Below are 18,670 nucleotides of genomic sequence, written 5' to 3' on the forward strand. Positions count from 1 at the left end.
CGGTTTCCTGTGCAAGCTTGGGTTAGAGAGACTTGCAGACGTGTTCGTGGAAGCTCATGGTACGTTTTCTCCAGTATTCACTCTCATGCGTATCCATTCAAGCCCAAGTTTTCCCTGTTAAGCCAGGGTTACTTCAACGTCGCGCGAGGTTGAATTCGATGACCACCCGAACCGACCTCCACCGATGAGAGTCTGAAACATTAATACCGTCATCGGCCAGCGGCCTCATCCGATACCGAGGCGATAGAGGCGCAGGTCAAAGTCGTGCCAGGCGCGCACGAAAAGTTGACGACAAGTAGCGGGTCCGGAGGGGCCGATGGACTTAAGGGTCCGTGTCGAGGTATGTCGAGACACATTGCCTGTTTTCTGCCCGATCTGACTCGGTACGCACATGCAAGCTGCGTCTTTCGTCGGACATACGCGTCTTCCCGTACGTTCCCACCGCGTCAAACGCTGTGAAGTGCAATTCACCAACATGCCCCATCTTTGCGTGCTCGCGCCCGAGCTTTACACCACGGAACCTCTGGCAGGGCTCGTACATTGCTCCCGTCGGCGTTTCATAGTCGGAAGTCGAGCATCTCTTCCTCCCGCTCCCGCTCCTGAAGAACGAACTCCCCTCGTCACTCCACACACACTCTCTGCTCTCGAGTCCCCACTACGGACAGCGGGACGAGTTGTGATGAAACCGCCACCACCTACGTTCAAGGCCCTTCTATCCTCCAACACTACCTCGCCTCTGGGCAGCCCACACGACTCGAAATCAAGTACACCGTCCGACAGGAAGATCTCCTGGGGTTGGTCGTCGACGCAAGCCCCCTCTTGGAATGAGAGATACTCATAAGCGCCCACGGCAAGAGTTCAAATTCCCAAATTGCTTCGATGCCGAGCCGGACGACTCGCAGAAACGCTCCACTCGGCCTGCACGAGCTCGCGGTACGCCCTCCTACTCGCAGCCTCCTTTCTTCGTGCTGATCACCTCGCGCAGGCCGATATCGCGCGTCTGCCGCGAACCTCGATTACGCCGGCACGCCGTAATTCGTACGAAACCACGCCCATGGGAGCTTGTCAAGGTTGAGGGGTTCGAAGGTGCCCTGGACTTCAATTAAGCTAGTTACTACGACACGGATATGAGATTTTCGGCATTGAGTACTTGAGTGAGGATGGGCATAGGTGCGGGTTTGGGGTCATGGACCGACCGCCCCGGGCTGTTCCCCATGCACATGCAGCCCACGATGCACGCGCAGACCTCACGACGACGAAGGGCCCAAACGTACATGTCTTTTGTTTGTCTGTACTCGTACACGAACGCGACCGGGGTATCTAACGGCGTCCTCTCCCAGCTCAAGTTCAATCCTCCGCGATGACGAGCACGCTCTTGCCGAAGTTGCCGCCGTGGAGGATGCTGATGATCTCGTCCTCGGCCTTGTCGAGGCCCTTGACGACGTGCTCCTTGTGCTTGACCTCCCCGCTCTTCACCTTGGCCGGCCACGTCTGCCAGAAGTCGGCCGCGTACTTGGGCTCCATGCGCGTCATCAGGAAGCCGTACATGTGGATCTCGCGCCAGAGCATCAGCTGCAGGTTCTTGACGCCGTACGGGTTCGTCGCGTTGTAGTTCGCGATGCTGCCACAGATCTGCGTGCGCGCGCGCGCCGGGGTTCGGTTGAGCTCACTCTTCTCCTCTCAGGACACAGCGAGGGAGATGAGGGCTCACCATGATGCGCGCCTGCTGCGCGGCGTTCTCGACCGCGGCCTCGAGCACCTCGCCGCCGACGTTGTCCCAGAAGCTACGAGGAAGGAAGCGGCGCGGCGCGACGTCAGCGCGAAGCCGGGACGGGGGCGCAGAGAACGCACACGTCAACGGGGCCCTCCTTCTCGAGCACCTGCGCCGTCGGCGTGTCCTTGTAGTTGAAGACGACGTCCGCGCCGAGTGACTTGACGTACTCGCACTTCTCCGCGGTGCCCGCGCTGGCGATCACCTTGCACCCCGCCGCCTTCGCGAGCTGGACGACGATGCTGTCCGGTCGGGGGCACGCGCGTCAGCCCGAGAGGACGGGAGGGAGGGGGTAGGCTGAGAGGGCTTACGCGCCGACGGCACCTGCGGGAGGGGAGGGGTTGGACTCGCGCGAAGGGGGGAAGAGGAAGGAGACTCACCCGCCGCTCCGGAGACGAACGCGACTTCGCCCTGTGGCCCGGTCAGACTGTCAGCCTGCGCCTGCGCCTCGCGGAGGTCGGGCGGTGCTTACGGGCTTCGCGCTCGCGTACTCGGTCCATCCGTAGTACGCCGTCTTGCCTGGAGTGTGTGTGAGCGGCGACTGCGGAACGCGACGCGACGGTGGATCACGCACCGGCGAGGCCCAATACGCCGGTGAAGTTCGACCAGGGGAGGTTGAGGGTGTTGGTGATCGTGTAGTTCGCGGGACTGGGGCCGGGGAGGACGACGTAGTTGGCGAACGCTGCAGGGGTGGGGGTGGTGGCGTGAGAGACGATCGCGGGACGAAACAGGGGACACTCACGCAGGAAGTCGTGGATGTGATCGCCGGCCTTGATCGTGGCGTGCTCGGAGCGGAGGACGACGCCGACGCCGAAGTTGACGATGCTGGAAGACGACGAGGAGAGTCAGCGGCGGACCCCGCATGGACAGGGAGAGGAGGGCGCGCACGGGTCGTTCAGGTTGAAGGACGTCTGGGGGAGCCCGGTCAAGCAAGTCAACGGTCGCAGGTGGGGGCACTCACGATCACGAAGTCGGCGATGCCGGGGTTCATGCGCCGGCGGAGGTAGGGGTCGATGGAGACGACGAGGGCCTTGACCAAGTACCCGCCGTTGAGAGGGACGGTGTCGAGGTCAATCGTGCTCTCCGCCCAGACCATCGTCTTGCCCGGCACCGGGAAGCCTGCGGGACATCTTAGCTCGAGCCAAGAGCGCAGTGCAGGGGGCGCACCTTTGCCGGGCCATTCCTTGAAAATGAGCGTCTTGTTCGCGACGGGGGCCATCTGGGGGATGAGGGAGTGGTGAGGGAGACGGTCGACGGGCCGTGGAGGATAAGATGAGCGTGCAGCGATCACCGATCACGCGTATATATGTGCCCACGGGCGGCTGCCTGATGGCGAAGCATCAAAGGTCGGCGCCAGGGCGGCAGAACTCTCCACCGGCGACCGTGGCTTCACGACTTGGAGATCGCGGCGTGAGCGTTGCAAACGGGGTTCGTTCTGCGACACCTCGACATGCGGGCCAGACACGGGGCGAAACAGGCATCTCATCACCTTGGAAGTAGCCGAGTCAGTGTTCAAACGTTCAAGGCGCAACTTGAGAGCGAGGTCGGCCGGCCCTATCGGCCTTCTGATCGTGTTGAAATGTCAGGAATTCTCGCCTTCGCCATCTCTCATCTGCTATCTGCTTGTCCATAGCTCCTTCCGTCCGCGCCGGAAGAATGAGCGATGGCTAAAAGTATCGTCTAGTGCATTGAAGTTTGTGTGAACCATGTGCCCTAGATGAGTTCGAGTTCGCCAAAGCAGAGGCGAAACGACGGTTGCTGTTCTCGTACAATTCAACCGCAGCCGCTGAGTAAGTAACAGGGAGCGTTGCGATGGGTCCAAGGAACATAACATATGCCATATGAAAGACAGTCAGCCATCGACAGTCATGCACCGAAATGGTCATACTCACCTGGAAGCTCTATAGGGCAGTGAATTGAGAGGAGAAGGTGCTGGTTACAGTTCGCATGCGAGAATCAGCATCAGCGAGCACCATCATTGGTAGAGCTTACTCCCTTGCCACTGGCACCCAGCCAATCGGCCTTGTGGCCATAACACCGACAGGCTTTGCCCTCCCTTCCCGAACCGTAGCCTACCGTAGCCCGCGCCCTCGCGGGTCGCGGTACCAGAACGCTTCGCTCGATCGCGCGCTCTTGCGGTTCTTGCGGAGATGTCGAGATGGCCTAGCGCAACGCGCGCGCGGTATCGCTTCCGCGCGCCATCCTCGTGGGTCGCGGGATCATCATCCAACTCTCACAGACGACGCGCGCAGCTGCGCGCGACGTACCTAGAGACCATGCATCCAGACTCCAACGTTGACCGTTTGAACCCCCGGAATAGAGGAGCGTGTGGACGCGCGCGTCGAGCGCGAAGTTCGGTGGTGTGCATAGGGGTCTGTGGCGTAGGATCCGACTCAGAACAGGGCCGGGTCGCGCGTCGGGCCCGCGCGGGCGCGTCTTTGCGCGCGATGGTGCAGCGGACGCTTTGGCGATAAGTACTCGGGTACTTAGCCAGTGTGGTGGTGCACGGGCCCGGACGGCCTTGACTCCGACTTGGAAATTGCCGGGGAGGAGCTAGTCTCCCCTAGGTATCTTCTATCAAAGGAGGTGCTTCCTTGCCGGTGCGGGGTGACATTGTTGGCAGTTGCGGCTGCGATTGCGATTGCGGTGCTGCGTCAAGGATGTGTGAGCACATGTTGGAGTGGTACGCGAGGGGTGGGCACATGTGTACGCTGCGCCGAGTGGCGAAAGGTTCGTCTAGACTGAAATACCAGTTTGCGATTCGCCAGAGGGACATGTGCTGATGTTACTCACCACGTAGGCAGGGACTGTGCGAATGAAACGGCATCCCTCTGATACCCGGATGGTCTTTGAGTCATCCTGGCACTTTGAACCCGATGTCTTGCGTCACGTAGGATATGGCGTAGCGAGGCGTGTTCGGTAGAGGAGACCTATGTATATGATGACGGTAGCTCCCAAGGCGCGCGCGTGCTGGCTGTCCAGGGCCTACTTATGCGGTCCGATAGTAGATAGACGCCCTATCGAAGGCCGCCTCCGGGACGCGTGCAGATCAGACTCTCTCTTTCTCACCACGCGCTTCTAGCATGCCCAAAGGCAGGATGAGGACGCGCAGCTGCACACGAGCGACACAATCAGCGAGGATCTCTGGAAGGTACGTGCTCTTTTTGCACTGCACGCACTGTCTGTCCTCCGAGCAATGTTTCGGACACTTTTAATTAATAAGGCGAGCCGCATCGGGAACAGATGTACGGGGCCCCAGTAAAAGACGGCGCGCAAGTGCGCCGGGTTGACCACAACGATTACTGGTGCGTCTTGCCCACTGCTCGCTTCATCCTTCCGTCCCTGTGCACGCGCATGTTCTTCGACACCTTATCTAGACCCTGAGCATCTCCGCAACAGGTCAAGTGCTCGCTTCGCTGCATTTCCAGTGTTCCAGTAAAGGTGTGTTCCCTTTCCCCAAAGTATCTTTCTCCATTGAATCTCCCTTGCTGACTTTCACTCGAAGTCCCCGCCTGCGCGGCCGCCATCTATACAGATCCCGAACCCGGGCCAGCCCGGGCCGCCCTCGCCGCCGTGTCGGAGGACGTCCTCAGCGCGGACACGGTTCGTCCCTCTTCTTTTTATTCGACTCGCCCGCATCTAGCTCTCCATGAATCAAGGACACGAACGCACTTCCACACGCCTGCAATTCCTCGTCTGCACCGTCTCCGGGAAGACCGAAACGGTGCGGACGAGGACCACACGCAGTTGTGCCCGTCGCGGAGTGCACCGTCACCTTCCTCCATCGGAGCAACCTCAGCTGACTGGGGTCAGCAGCCACTCCGACACGGAAGCCATCGCAGGCGCCACGGCCGGCGTGCTTCTGCTTGCGATCATCGCGGGCGTGGACCACGAGTTCTAGCTATAGGCGCGTCGTCCCGCGTCCGTGTGTCGTTCGCGGTCGCGCGCGCCGCGGAGGCGAGCGAGAGAGACGTGGAGGGCTGGTGCGCGGGCGCAAGCATCCACAGCGCGGCTGGACGACGAGGACGAGCGCGCGATCGCCACGGACGGGGCCGCTGTGAGCGTCGACAGTGGGAGCTGTTGTTCGGGGAACCGGGCGAAAGGGCCTGAACCTGGCGCACCACGCGAGGTCGTCGCCTCCTTCGGCCACCATGAACTTACCCGTGGTCACTTGGCTCGAGGCAGTGTGGGTGATATCGTCGGAGTTGTCACTGGTCCCGGGGCCGCAGTAGGCGCACGAGTTGATATTGACTAGACATTACATGCCAGTGAGACTCTGAAGCCCTCCGAGAACAATATCGACCGGGATGGCGTGGCTCAGCAGGGTCCGCAAAGAGCGCAAGAGACTCGCGCATGCTGTACATCAGTGGTATGGTCATGAAGTCGGCGGTTTGAACGGCGTCTCCGGACTGTCAGCTATAGACTTGTAGGCTCCTGAGAACAATGCTATACTAAAGCCCGCGGAGTGTCGCCACGGATCTTCGCGAGCAATCTTCGACCCCATCCGAGAAAAGCTGACTACCAGAATCCCATCTCAGCGTTTGGACCTGAGAGTGTGCTTCTCAGCGGTCGCAAATTTCCCTTCGGCCCAACACGAAAATGTAGCAGAAGATTTTAATTAGCTTGATACGTGGTTCCACTCAGTTTTACGTCGCGTTGACGACTGGGAGTACAGAGGGAGGGACGAGGAGTTAGGGATTGAAAGTTCAACATTTGGCAGATTAGAGCCTGCCGCGCGCCGGCCCCCGCCAAGGTTGGCGCGGAGCCCGAATACGACTTGCGCTCAGCTCCGAACTGGTGCCATAGCGCGTGCGCCGCGATTCAAGCACTGGCCGCGACTCCTACTACCACATCTACTTCTGATCGGCCACCAATCAGCCCTCGAAATTCACCTTGTTGCTCTTCTATGGCCTCAGAGCGAGTTCCCATCGAAGTCGCCGAGCAGGTGATCGACGCAGTCGGCTTCCAAGCCGACCTTGCCACTGTCATGGGACGAGTCTAGATTAGATTAGATATGTTAGCGTAATCTCTCTCTCTCGTCCGGATCAGTTCTTTGTTCTGTTCATGTATATAAACGCGCTCCGCAGGAGCGCGGCACGATCCTCACTCTACTCTTTACCACCATCAGTCCGTGTGTGTTTCTTTGTCCGTTCGTCCGTCCCTTAAGTCTCGTTCATCGCGTCGCCTCGAACACTCGAGCGACGATCCAAGGGCTGTAGCCTTCTCTCGAAGAGCGCCCTGTCTGAACAACTGAGTGACTACGACGATCGTCAGGAGGAATCCTACGAACCGCTTCGCTGGAACTTAACAATTGGTGGACACGTCCGGGATTGAGTGGCGAAATAGATATCCAGTGGTACGTAGCCGGTAATCGTTGCGTTGCCTGTGACTTGTACTAATCGTATCTTCTGTCCTGTTCGCGGCCGCGGTCCGTCAGGTATTGCTTCTAACGCTCGCTGTGATATGAGCGTGATGTCGGAGCCGGAGTCGATGATAGCAGAGACAGGAGTGGAGTGTGGGTCGTGGAGGTGTACTGGAAGAGTGGTGGCTTGTGCGCCGAGGAAGGTACATCCTGGCGGTCGTGTCATATGCTTCCTGAGAGGTATGACGTTGTCGGTTTCTTCCGTAGCATGGGCTTTGAAAGCGGAGCAGAAGGTAGCGTCGAAATTGTCCTGTTCTCGACGCACGGCATTCTGGGTTCTCGCGATATAGGTCTGACTTTCTACCGCAGGCTGTTCCCTCGAACGTGACGGCGCTTTTCCAGGATCTGGAGGAAAGGCGTCAGAGGCCGAGGTTGCGCTCAAAAATCCGTCGATGAAGGGTAGGGTGTCCCTGCATCGCTGTCGTCGTTGTCGTCGTCCATGGACTCGAAGTAAGCTTCTTCATACTCTTGCTCACCCGCTCTTTCAGTGTCGCTGAGAGGACTTCTCGCTAGGTTCACCCGTGCCAGTTTCTCGCCCTTGCGCGCATGTCGACAATCTCGGTCCCAGTGCTTCGGATTCCCGCAGTGACGGCACGGTCGGCGGCCCCGCTCGTCCGGAGGGTTCTTCGAGACCGAGCGGTCGAGTGGGAATGGGTAGTCGTTGGTGGTTGGTGCTCTTTCGCTTGTGCCCACGTTTACGCGTGCGGATGGTTTCCAATGTGGTCGGTTGTGTGAGTACGAATCTCTTTCTCCCATGAAGGTCTCCATTTTCATGAGATGCTCCTCGTTCAGATGCATGTCCATCTGGAGCTCGGCTGCGGTTCTGTAGTCGGACCAGCGCAGGATACCGGTATGCCACGCTGTCGGTACCGTCTCCGAGATATAGCTGATGATGTCTCGGTCGTTGGCTTGCATCGTCAAGAGGATCAGTTCGCGTTTGCGAATGAAGTATTCGCTTGGGGTTTCCTTCTCGTGGCCCTTGTCGCGGTACCTTGCAGCGATTGCGTCTTTCTTGGTGCGTTCCATCCATGATGGGCTCATGTAGTATTTGCCTATTGTTGATCGCAGATTCGACCAATCCAGCTCGCACCACCTACGAAGATCCTCCGGAAGGGAGTCGTACCAGTCTGCTGAGCAGCAGTGAATCGCTAGAAGCACCTGTTGTGACTGCCTATCGGCAGGTGCAGATGCACCTGTTACAGGCGCCCATTGCATAAGCAGCCATAAATATCGCAAGCGCCAGAAATAATGGAGACACGGGAGTCGAACCCGCAGCCACAATAATAAAGGCTAGCAATATAGGCCACTACGCTATAGGTCTTTGCTAACAAGCGCATGTTTTTAAATTATACAACCTTTGGTGCATGGCGCAGACGCGTGGCGCGCATCAACGCGCCACGCGTCCTTCGCCGTCGCTGTCCTTGCTCTCTTCCACCTGCTCCTGCTCCTGCTCCTGCTGCTCCTGCTCCTCCCTCGCTGCCCCCATCCTCCCCGCTCTGTCCAGGCAGACGATAGCGACCATATGGTCGACTGTCGTCTGCTATTGGACCACGGTGTCACCAGGTGACACCGACCTTCCCTTCTCCGGCCGACCTCGACCTAGACCTCAATCCCGCCCTTCACCCAGCTTGCCGGCCTCAACGTCAAGAGCGCATGAGGACGTCCGGATGGACGTCTTCAGCATGGAGATTGGAATAGGGGGGCCGCGGCGATGTACCGTAGCCCCCACTTTGGTGAGTCCTCCGTTCCGCCCTCACGCATTCCCAACGCCCACCTGCCGCGTCGACAACTACAACAGGCCGAGGACGTCCGCACGGACGTCCTCCTCCTCCTTTCGGCCCTCCGAATCGCCCTCCTCCGCGCCGCTCTTCTCTGCGCACGTCGCCCGCGCACGCCACCTCCCTCTGCATCGTCCGCAGAGGCGTCGCCCTCCTCCGCTTGCGCTGCCCCCGCACGCCGCCCGCACGCCGCCCGCACGCCGCCCGCACGCCACTCGCGAACGCCGCCCTGCTCCACCCGCGCCGCCACCATCCTCCGCGCCGCTCCCCTCTGCCCGCGTCACCCGCCTCCTCCGCCCGCGCTACCCGCCTCCTCCATGTCGTCGCCCGCTACCCTCCAAATCGCGCTCCTCCACCCGCCTCGCCCTTCTCCGCGCTGCCCTCCACGCGCCTCGCCTGTCACGCGCCTCCGCACCGCACTCCTCAGCCCGCCTCGCCCGCCCGCCTCGCTCTCCTCTGCGGCGCCCTCCGTCGTACTCCGCCCGCGCGCGCCGCTCGCAAGCGCCGCCCTGCTCCTCCTCGCGCACGCCGCCCTGCTCCGCCCACCTCCTTCGTGCCGCCCGCCCCCGCTTCACTCTCCCTCGCGTCACCCGCCTCCGCGTCGCCCGCCTCCTCCGCCTCGTCCCGGCCCTGCCCCTCCTCCTGCAAGCCCTCCGTCATGTAGTAGCATACATTAAATATATTTCATCTCTATTAATAAACTAGTACGCATACAAAAGGGTGTTCGAAAACAATACAGAGACGACGAGCACGGATGGGCGCCCGTATGGCGTGCGTGTGCGCGTCTGGGGAAGTGGTGTGATGGGGGTGGACATAGCAACGGGGCCGTGCCTGAGATCAACGGGTGCATCTGCACCTGCCGACAGGCTATGGGAACAGATGCACCCGGCGATTCACTACTGTAGGTCTGCTGCGCGACCCACCAGTCGTCGAGGTACGACCTGTCCTAGCTGTTCCTGTACGTCCGCTGAGATCTTGGCTAGACCGTTGATGTAGATCAGCCATTTGACGAGCTTGGAGGTATCTCCGTCCCATGTGTTGACCTCGGTGACTTTCATTTTCATGTCAAAGCGTACTCCAAGGGATGACTTCCCTCCATCAGGACGTGGGTTTCCCCTTGTGTCGCGCGCGTCGCTTCCTGGTGGTCCGCGGTGAGGAGGTCCTCCCCCCGGTGGCCCGCCGTGCGGAGGTCCTCCGTCGGGCGGCCCACCGTGTGGAGGTCCTCCCCCAGGTTGTCCACGGTGTGGTGGTCCTCCTCCGAGCGGTCCGACGTATGGATGACCCCCTCCTGGTGGTCCGTTGTTCGGTGGGCCTCCGCTAGGGGAGTCTCCTCCAGGTAGTGATCACCACGGGTGGTGGCCACCCGTGCGGGTTGGCGGGTCGGGTGCCACGGGTAAGGGTCCGGGTCGTGCTCGGCTGACCCGTGCACCCGCAGGGTGAACCCTCGGCGACCCGTGGTGACCCGTAGGCTCGGGGTGCATTATATGTGCAATAAATAGTATTGGATCAAGTCAGAAGAGGGCATATACGGATGGGGAACAAGGGCCGCATGCAATGCGCGCACGAAGCCCGCGTAACAAGCGTGAGCGCGAGCCAGACCCGGAAGTCCACTCACTCTTCGCCGTGGCTGACCTCGAGACGGTCTGCGGCGTGCGCGTGCGCCTGGAGGTGCTCGCGCTCCCGCTTGCGGACCACGGTGGCGGCGGACGCGCGCGAGCTGGAAGCGCGGGCACAGGCCGAGAGCGCGGTGGCCAGGATGCGTGTTCTGGCGTATGTAATCGCCATACCGCATGCACCTCACAAGAAGGTGAAGGGGATGGGGCTCGCCGGTGCACTCGCCACTCAGTCGCAGCGGCGGCGCGAGCGGCAGCGTCCGCTGCCCTCCCCATTGTCTACCGCGGGTACGTCGTCGGTGGGCGCATGCTCGTCGGCGCCTGGCAGCACACGACTGCGAGTGCGCACACGGTCCCGCTCGAGGGCACGTCCGTTGTCTCCAAGGTCGACTGCCCGCATCGGGGGGCCGACAGGCTGGGGGCGTGGGTTAGTGGTGCGGCGGCGGCGGCGACAGCGGGCTGGAGAGGGTGCAGAGAAGGGCGAGGTGCGGGAGAGACCCCCAGGGGGTTTCTCTCTGAAGGGAGGGCACATTCGTGCGCTGTCCGTCGAGCGTGGCGCCCTCGATGTGGTTCGCGAGAGGACCGGGACATGGACCGCCCACTGGCGGGATCTGGACGCGGATGAGGACGACAAGGCCGTCCCAAGGGCGGATGTGGCCGCCGTAGAGCACGCCAGGCTTGCCAGTATCGCGCGGGGGTCTGTTCGTGCGTGCGTGCGGGCGGCTGATAACGAGGGAGGAGCCAACCAGAGAGAGAAGAGGAGGCGAGATAACAAAGGAGGCGGAAGGGAGGGTTCAGAGCGCGCACTGGGGAGAAAGTGGGTCAGCAAAGGAGAGCAGACAAATGAAAGTACGCAACCTCGCCAGTGACGAAGATGTCTCTAATCCCGAAGTACGCCCGCTCGATGCCCATGTCGAGCCCGTCTTGAACCTGCTGGGGCACGCGGTCGATGCGCACCACTCCGACCTGCTCTTCGCCCATTTCGTGGTCGTGGTCGTGGCGGCGGTCGTCGTAGTCGCCGTCCAGGTCCGCGGTTTCGACTTCGTCGCCCTCTGCCGCCATCTCCACCAAGATCTCCGCCGCCCGCACCCGCGCCTTGGCCTCCTCCTCCTCCCTGTTCGCCACGTACGTCTCGCACGTCCCACCGCCCGCGCCCCTGGTGCGCCAACCGCGTATGCGTCCAGGGAGGAGCGGGGGCGGCACACGTTCAGCACACCCCCAACCATCGCGTCGCTCAGCTCCTAGAGCGGGAGGGGCCAGCCAGGGGACACGCAGTGGTGCTCGTGGAAGTCGAAGACGAGGGCGTGGTCCGCGGCCGAGAACCGAGGGATCCCTCTGAGCCTCAGTTCCAAGACATGCAAGTACACATCAAGCACAGACGTGTGCATGTCCGGGTCCTACACTGTGCGAGCGTGAGCGGTAAAAGGAACCATGGAACACAAGAAACTCACGAGGTGGTGGCCCGGCCAGAGCCTACCGGGCGAGGGGCACGCTGTGGCCCAGGGGTCGAAGCACGCTCTCCCCCGCCGCCGACGTACTTGTGAAAAGGAGTGGGGAGGGCTTCGCCGCTCGCGCCGCCGCCGCCGTGATGTGGACGAGGATGATGAGGCCGTCCCAGGGGCAGACGCGATCGTAGAGCACGCATGCGTGCCAGGCTCGCGCGTGGGACTGTAGGTGGGGCCCGGGGAAACGGCCAGCAAAGGAGAGCAGACGGAGGAAAGTACATTACCTCACATGTCCACTCCATGTCCAGGCTCGAGTCTGTCAGACTCGCCGCACGCGGTTGCGCGTCGTCCCTCTCATTGTCATCGTTGTCCTCGCTCCAAACCGTGTTGATCAGCTCGTCGATGTCGAAGTCGGGCCTGTCCCGGACCTGCCGGCACACACAGCCGATGCGCGCCACACCAACTTGCTCTTCGCCCATCTCGTGGTCGCAATCGTGATGGCGGTGGTTGTGGCGGCGGTCGGCGTCGTCTTCGTCGCGGAGAAGAGGAACAGAGGCGGGAAGGGGGAGGAAGGGAGGAGTCACGACTGGCAAGCTGTACGCCGCGCGCGCGAGCGCCGACAACAGCTGTCACACGTGACTGACCCGTGGTTGCAAGCGCTGTACCCGAGCGTACCCTGACCCGTGAGCTCACGGGTCCGGGTTTCGCGGGTACGGGTACGGGTCGACTCAGAATTACCCGGGGGTGACCCGTGGTGATCACTACCTCCAGGTGATCCTCCGCTTGGAGGTCCTCCCCCTCCGGGTGGTCCGCTGCACGGGTATCCTCTTCCTGGAGGTCCGTCGTGCGGGGGTCCTCTGCCAGGGAGTCTGTCACGCGGGGTTCTCTCTCCCGATGGGCTGTTGAACGGAGGTCCTCCTCCACTGGGCGATCCGCCGTGAGGAGGTCCTCCTCCGGTCTGTTCATTGTATCGAACCCCATAGTACTGGTGTTTATCGCCGTAGTATAGCCCTTGTGAGTGCGAGGTACTCCTCTTCGTGTCATAGGTCGCGGAGTGATAACCCATCGTGTGTGGTTGGAACAGTCCCGGTGTTTGAGCTGTGGGGCGCTCCATCCAAAAGGCTCCCGTTGGTCGCTCTGTTTGTGTCGGGGTCCCCGCAGTTTGGTGTGGGTGAATCACGTTGCCCGGAGAGGAACGGTCCACGCGCGTGTCAGGATGGGCCTCGTGATCAGAGGAAGTCGTCACGCGGATTGAAGACGGGGTGCTCATCCAGCTCGAGTCCGCGTTGTACGTCAATGACTGCGCAATACGCGGTTCTGGTGCTCGAGGCTGATCCTCCTGCCCGAATATCTGTTGCAGTCCTGCGGTGTGCACAGGTGGATGTATTTGGAGTGATCCTCCCCAGCGAGCCTGCGTGTCTCCTCGTGACGTCTCTGCTTTGTGTTCTATTGGTGCGATAGGTACAATGTTCACGAGATGCGGAGGTGCATCACGGAGTATCGGTGGGTACTCCTCGTGGTATTCATTCCGGAGGGACGTCGTATCTGTGGGATACTCGTGACGAGCCAGTGTTGCCACGGGCTTGATCTCAGACACCTCATGCTGCCGTAGTGCGCCTTGCGTCGAGAGTGCGGCTTGTGCTCGCGTGAGAGCTCTCCCCACGATCTCCTTGGCAGGAGTCGGCCACTTTTCGGGCATCCCTGCGGGGGTGTAGAACTTCGTCTGAGGTTCCTCCCGCGTCAGTGAGTGTTCTTCGGCACACTGCTGGTAGGTGACGTTTGGTGTGCGTAAGCCGTTGACGGGGGAAGGAGGGCGGAATTCGTTCACGGATTCGGGTTCGCCGAGTCGCAGAGCAGGCAGGTCGTCATCGTCGGGCTGCTCGGATTTCTCAGTGAAGGTGTGGACGTCGGCTAACGTTTGTAGGAAACTTTCGACTTCGCGTTGAAAGCAGACAGACAGGATGTCGTAATTACTCTCGGAATGCATCCGCATGCAGGTCGTGCTGTCTCGGCCCCAAACGGGAACAAGCGGAAGTCGTCTATCGGCGATCACAAAGGATGGAGCGGCTTCCGCGCGACGTTGTCCCAACATGAGGGCGAGCTCGTCCATGTCGACAGGATCAGGCCAGAGACGATCCTTCCTCGTTGCTAGCATGCGCGGAGAGGCCACGATGTCAAGGAGAAGGTAACGTTCCTTGCGAAACACTCCGCTTCCGAGGACGAGTCGGAGATGGTTCTGTTTGCTGGGTCGGAGTGTCTGTCGTCCTGTGTATTCATGGCCAGCCTTCAATGCGGTGATCACGAACTTCTTGCGTTCCAGGTCTTGCAAGATATCGCCGATATAGTCGTAGACGGAGCCGTGGATTGAGGTAACTCTGTCCGCACGATATTCTATGGCATGTGTTTCCGTGGCGCTCGTGATGTCAAAGAACCCATCCCGTGCGACTGATGCCACTCCCGAGTGCACGGTGCTCAATGGAGACGATGTCCGGGGTGTGTGAAGGTTCTCGCCGGGCCACTTCGTCTCGACTGTGATCCTGGGAGGTGGAATGGTGATTGGAGTCGGCGAAACGATCGGGGTAGGGGATGAAATTGGAGTGGGTGTCTTTGTCTCGGGTGGGCGACGATCAGTCTCGTCCGGCGGCTCGTGGCCGTTGATGACTCCGTTAGTGGGAGCAGCGAGTTGTGGCGAGGGTGTAGTTGGTTGGGGCATAGATTGATGACGATTGTTCTTCTTCTTGTTGTTACGTTGAGCCATGGTGAGAGACGATCGAGAGAGGAACTCGGGGTGTCCACCAATTGTTACGATATGGCGGACGACGAGGATAAGAAGACAGAACACCAGCGCTACTCGTCACCAGACGGAACTCATCGTCAACCAGCGCCGGCTCACTCGCAACCGCGACAAAACCCCTCTTCATCTTCATCATGCCCTCCACTCTCGAACGGGAATCTGGTCGTATGGGATTGCCCTTCTACCTCTTCGCTACGATCCTCCTCTTCAACTTAGACGTCGCGGCATTAGCGCTCACGCGGGATCTTCGCGTCAACGACGATGACACGTGCGAGCTCCAAGTCACGCTTTCCGCCACCCTCCACGAACGCCTTCTTTATCTCCTCCGAGTCGTCCGCCTTGCTTCCAACGCTATCGTCCCCGACGAGATCGCCGCCAGCGCCGATGTGGACTTCAATCTCGCGGCTCTCTCCGAGCTCGGATCAGACTTTCCTCCTTTCCCCGTCCTCCTCTTCCTACAATGTTACCCGGACTACAACCAACTCTCCGGACCAACCCCTCGATCCGTCTGGGCGAAAACCTGGTACGACTACCAGCAATGCGCGCACGCATCCATGGACTGGATCGCGAGAGCCATGCGGACCTCGGTCGGGACTCACGGAGAGATGTCTGCTTGGAGGTGGACCCCGCATTCGTTCTCGCCCTCGTGGGTGATAATCGGAGAAGATTACGGCGACGTACTCTCGGCGAGGAGTCTCCAGAAGACTTGTCTAGGCGCGGATCTCATCGCCGAGGCGATGCGAAGCCGTGGCATCCTTCGCGCCATCGCCAACGTCCTCGGAGTCGCCGACATCTACGTCCTGGTCTACTGCGACGACATCCTCGTTGTAAACGCGAACCCCGGCGTTCTTCACGGGTTCGACCTCGTCTCCGTAGTATCCGGAGTTATCACCGAGTACGAGAGAGCTCGTCGCCCCGGCCGGTTTCTCTGGACTGTCACGCCGCGGTCGACTACACATGGATTAGTACCGACTCTATCCATGACTCCGCTCGAAGTCGGCATGGACGTTGATTAGCTTACTCTGCTCCCTTTTACGTTCTTCGAGATTCGATTCTACGCTGGGGGAGGCATGTCATGGGACGAGTCTAGATTAGATTAGATATGTTAGCGTAATCTCTCTCTCTCGTCCGGATCAGTTCTTTGTTCTGTTCATGTATATAAACGCGCTCCGCAGGAGCGCGGCACGATCCTCACTCTACTCTTTACCACCATCAGTCCGTGTGTGTTTCTTTGTCCGTTCGTCCGTCCCTTAAGTCTCGTTCATCGCGTCGCCTCGAACACTCGAGCGACGATCCAAGGGCTGTAGCCTTCTCTCGAAGAGCGCCCTGTCTGAACAACTGAGTGACTACGACGATCGTCAGGAGGAATCCTACGAACCGCTTCGCTGGAACTTAACAGCCACGCTAGCCTCCTGCGCCCGAGTCCACACAAGATGGCTACCCAGAAGCCGCATCCACATATGGGGCTACAGTAGTGAATCGCCGGGTGCATCCGTTCCCATAGCCTGTCGGCAGGTGCGGATGCACCTGTTGATCTCAGGCACGGCCCCGTTGCTATGTCCACCCCCATCACACCACTTCCCCAGACGCGCACACGCACGCCATACGGGCGCCCATTCGTGCTCGTCGTCCCTGTATTGTTTTTGAACACCCTTTTTGTATGTGTACTAGTTTATTAATGGAGATGAAATATATTTAACGTATGCTACTACATGACGGAGGGCTCGCAGGAGGAGGGGCAGGGCCGGGACGAGGCGGAGGCCGGTAACGCGAGGGAGAGTGAAGCGGGGGCGGGCGGCACGAAGGAGGTGGGCGGCGTGAAAGAGGCGGCAAGCGTGGGCGGAGCAGGGCGGCGTGCGCGGGCGGAGTACGACGGGGAGGAGGAGGGCGCCGCAGGAGGGCAAGGCGGGCGGGCGAGGCGGGCTGAGGAGTGCGGTGCGGAAGCGCGTGACGGGCGAGGCAGCTGGAGGGCAGCGCGGAGAAGGGCGAGGCGGGCGGAGGAGCGCGATTTGGAGGGCAGCGGGCGACGACATGGAGGAGGCGGGTAGCGCGGGCGAAGGAGGCGGGTGACGCGGGCAGAGGGGAGCGGCGCGGAGGATGGTGGCGGGGCGGGGCGGCGTTCGCGAGCGGTGTGCGCGGGCGGCGTGCGCGGGCGGCGCAAGCGGAGGAGGGCGACGCCTCTGCGGACGATGCAGAGGGAGGTGGCGTGCGCGGGCGACGTGCGCAGAGAAGAGCGGCGCGGAGGAGGGCGCGGAGGAGGGCGCGGAGGAGGGCCGAAAGGAGAATGAGGACGTCCGTGCGGACGTCCTCGGCGGCCTGTTGTAGTTGTCGACGCGGCAGGTGGGCGTTGGGAATGCGTGAGGGCGGAGCGGAGGACTCACCAAAGCGGGGGCCACGGTACATCGCCGCGGCCCCCCTATTCCAATCTCCATGCTGAGGACGTCCATCCGGACGTCCTCATGCGCTCTTGACGTTGTGAGGGAGGCCGGCAAGCTGGGTGAAGGGCGGGATTGAGGTCGAGGTCGAGGTCGGCCGGAGGAGGGAAGGTCGGTGTCACCTGGTGACACCGTAGTCCAATAGCAGACGACAGTCGACCATATGGTCGCTATCGTCTGCCTGGACAGAGCGGGAAGGACGGGGGCAGTGAGGGTGGAGGAGGAGGAAGAGGAGGAGGAGGAGAGCGAGGACGGCGAAGGACGCGTGGCATGCATCACAGCCACGCGTTGATGCGCGCCACGCCTGGCGAGGCGCGTCTACACGGGCGCGCATCACGGATCAATAGGTGCACCTGTAGCTGCCGATGGGCTATGGCAACAGGTGCTCCTAGCGATTCACTGCTGCTCTATGGGGAAGGATCACGGTCCGCACCGTGGAGGCACTAAACTCGATTTGTGAAGCATTTAAATGCTCCCCGGACTTGATTTTGTTGGTCCATACCGTCTGGCTCAACGGAAACGAGAAGTCGTTCCCCTGGGTCGCACCTGTGGTTCTCCTTCCGTATCTCGCACACATCGACACATGGGAAATTTCATCCTGCACAAATGGATTTCCTTCGACTGTCTTGGCTTGCTTTCGACGATACACTGCAGTCAAGACCTTGGTCATCAACTTCTCCAAATTTCCCACACCGCTCCATGTGTACCGACTAGCCCATGCGTTCCCCGCCCTCCAGTCGCTGCAACTGTTCTGCGTAGTCTGCAAAGCACCCTCCCCCGACAGAGCACTCCCCCCACTGAATAAAACATGCGGGAGCCTGTCACATCTCCAGGTGAGACGAGACGCCGAGTTGATCGCACGAAGACGACGGAAGAGACTAAATTTTCCGATTTCCACAGGTTTACCATGGCGTGCCATTCAGACTCACTAAAAACCTAGCCTTGCAGCTTTTTGAAGTCGCTTCCGGAAGTAGATCAACGCTCACACACCTTGATCTCAGCCTGAGATGTCTTAGTGTAGCAGGTACATGTAGTACACATCGACTACGATGGAGCAAGTTCTGACTCACCCTTTTCGGCACTTTCAGGCTTCCCACTTGCAATCTGTACCAGTCTTGAACGTATATCTGTACGATTGGCCGGGACCGACGATGTAGAACTCTTCTCCAAACCTGCGTCGCTCCGGAAACTGAACGCGCTAATGGACCTTGGTCTCCCGCAATCGCTACGGGTCGTGAACATCACTCTAGGCAAAAATATGGCCTACTACATTGGTTTGGAGCGCAACAGCGATCAACAAACGGCCCTCCGCAACTTCTCACGGCTTGTGACGGACCATAGCTTTCTTGGAACGCACGGGGTTCAATTCATAATTACAAACTCAATGCAGAATCTCGTGGAAACATGGAGGG

The 18,670-nt window shown here is 60.5% G+C and overlaps 4 protein-coding genes across 4 annotated transcripts; 2 read left to right on the top strand and 2 right to left on the bottom strand.

Annotated features, from left to right (window-relative positions):
- Positions 1-1,347: 1,347 nt before the first annotated feature.
- Positions 1,348-2,990, bottom strand: BXZ73DRAFT_80469 (NAD(P)-binding protein; the record flags this gene model as incomplete). The annotated part of the gene is made up of 11 exons (XM_048023287.1): positions 1,348-1,632; positions 1,712-1,784; positions 1,852-2,013; positions 2,083-2,095; positions 2,152-2,182; positions 2,244-2,290; positions 2,346-2,453; positions 2,514-2,596; positions 2,660-2,682; positions 2,733-2,890; positions 2,939-2,990. The coding sequence occupies 11 exons, from the start codon at positions 2,988-2,990 to the stop codon at positions 1,348-1,350; spliced, it is 1,035 nt and encodes a 344-aa protein (XP_047874108.1).
- Positions 2,991-10,031: 7,041 nt separating this feature from the next.
- On the bottom strand, positions 10,032-14,787 carry BXZ73DRAFT_105089 (uncharacterized protein; the record flags this gene model as incomplete). Its single annotated transcript, XM_048016130.1, has 11 exons — positions 10,032-10,440; positions 10,587-10,688; positions 10,934-11,043; positions 11,115-11,283; positions 11,438-11,740; positions 11,854-11,981; positions 12,036-12,076; positions 12,123-12,252; positions 12,314-12,655; positions 12,705-12,860; positions 13,495-14,787. 11 exons carry the CDS (start codon positions 14,785-14,787, stop codon positions 10,032-10,034), a joined length of 3,183 nt encoding a protein of 1,060 aa, XP_047874109.1.
- A 170-nt stretch (positions 14,788-14,957) lies between these two features.
- BXZ73DRAFT_105090 (uncharacterized protein) lies at positions 14,958-15,839 on the top strand (the record flags this gene model as incomplete). Its single annotated transcript, XM_048016131.1, has 1 exon — positions 14,958-15,839. One exon carries the CDS (start codon positions 14,958-14,960, stop codon positions 15,837-15,839), a length of 882 nt encoding a protein of 293 aa, XP_047874110.1.
- Positions 15,840-16,379: 540 nt separating this feature from the next.
- Positions 16,380-17,148, top strand: BXZ73DRAFT_80472 (uncharacterized protein; the record flags this gene model as incomplete). The annotated part of the gene is made up of 3 exons (XM_048023288.1): positions 16,380-16,481; positions 16,545-16,758; positions 17,051-17,148. The coding sequence occupies 3 exons, from the start codon at positions 16,380-16,382 to the stop codon at positions 17,146-17,148; spliced, it is 414 nt and encodes a 137-aa protein (XP_047874111.1).
- Positions 17,149-18,670: the final 1,522 nt, after the last annotated feature.

The sequence above is a fragment of the Epithele typhae genome (assembly GCF_022376455.1).
Source record: "Epithele typhae strain CBS 203.58 chromosome Unknown BXZ73scaffold_60, whole genome shotgun sequence".
NCBI classification, from domain to species: Eukaryota; Fungi; Basidiomycota; class Agaricomycetes; order Polyporales; family Epitheliaceae; genus Epithele; species Epithele typhae.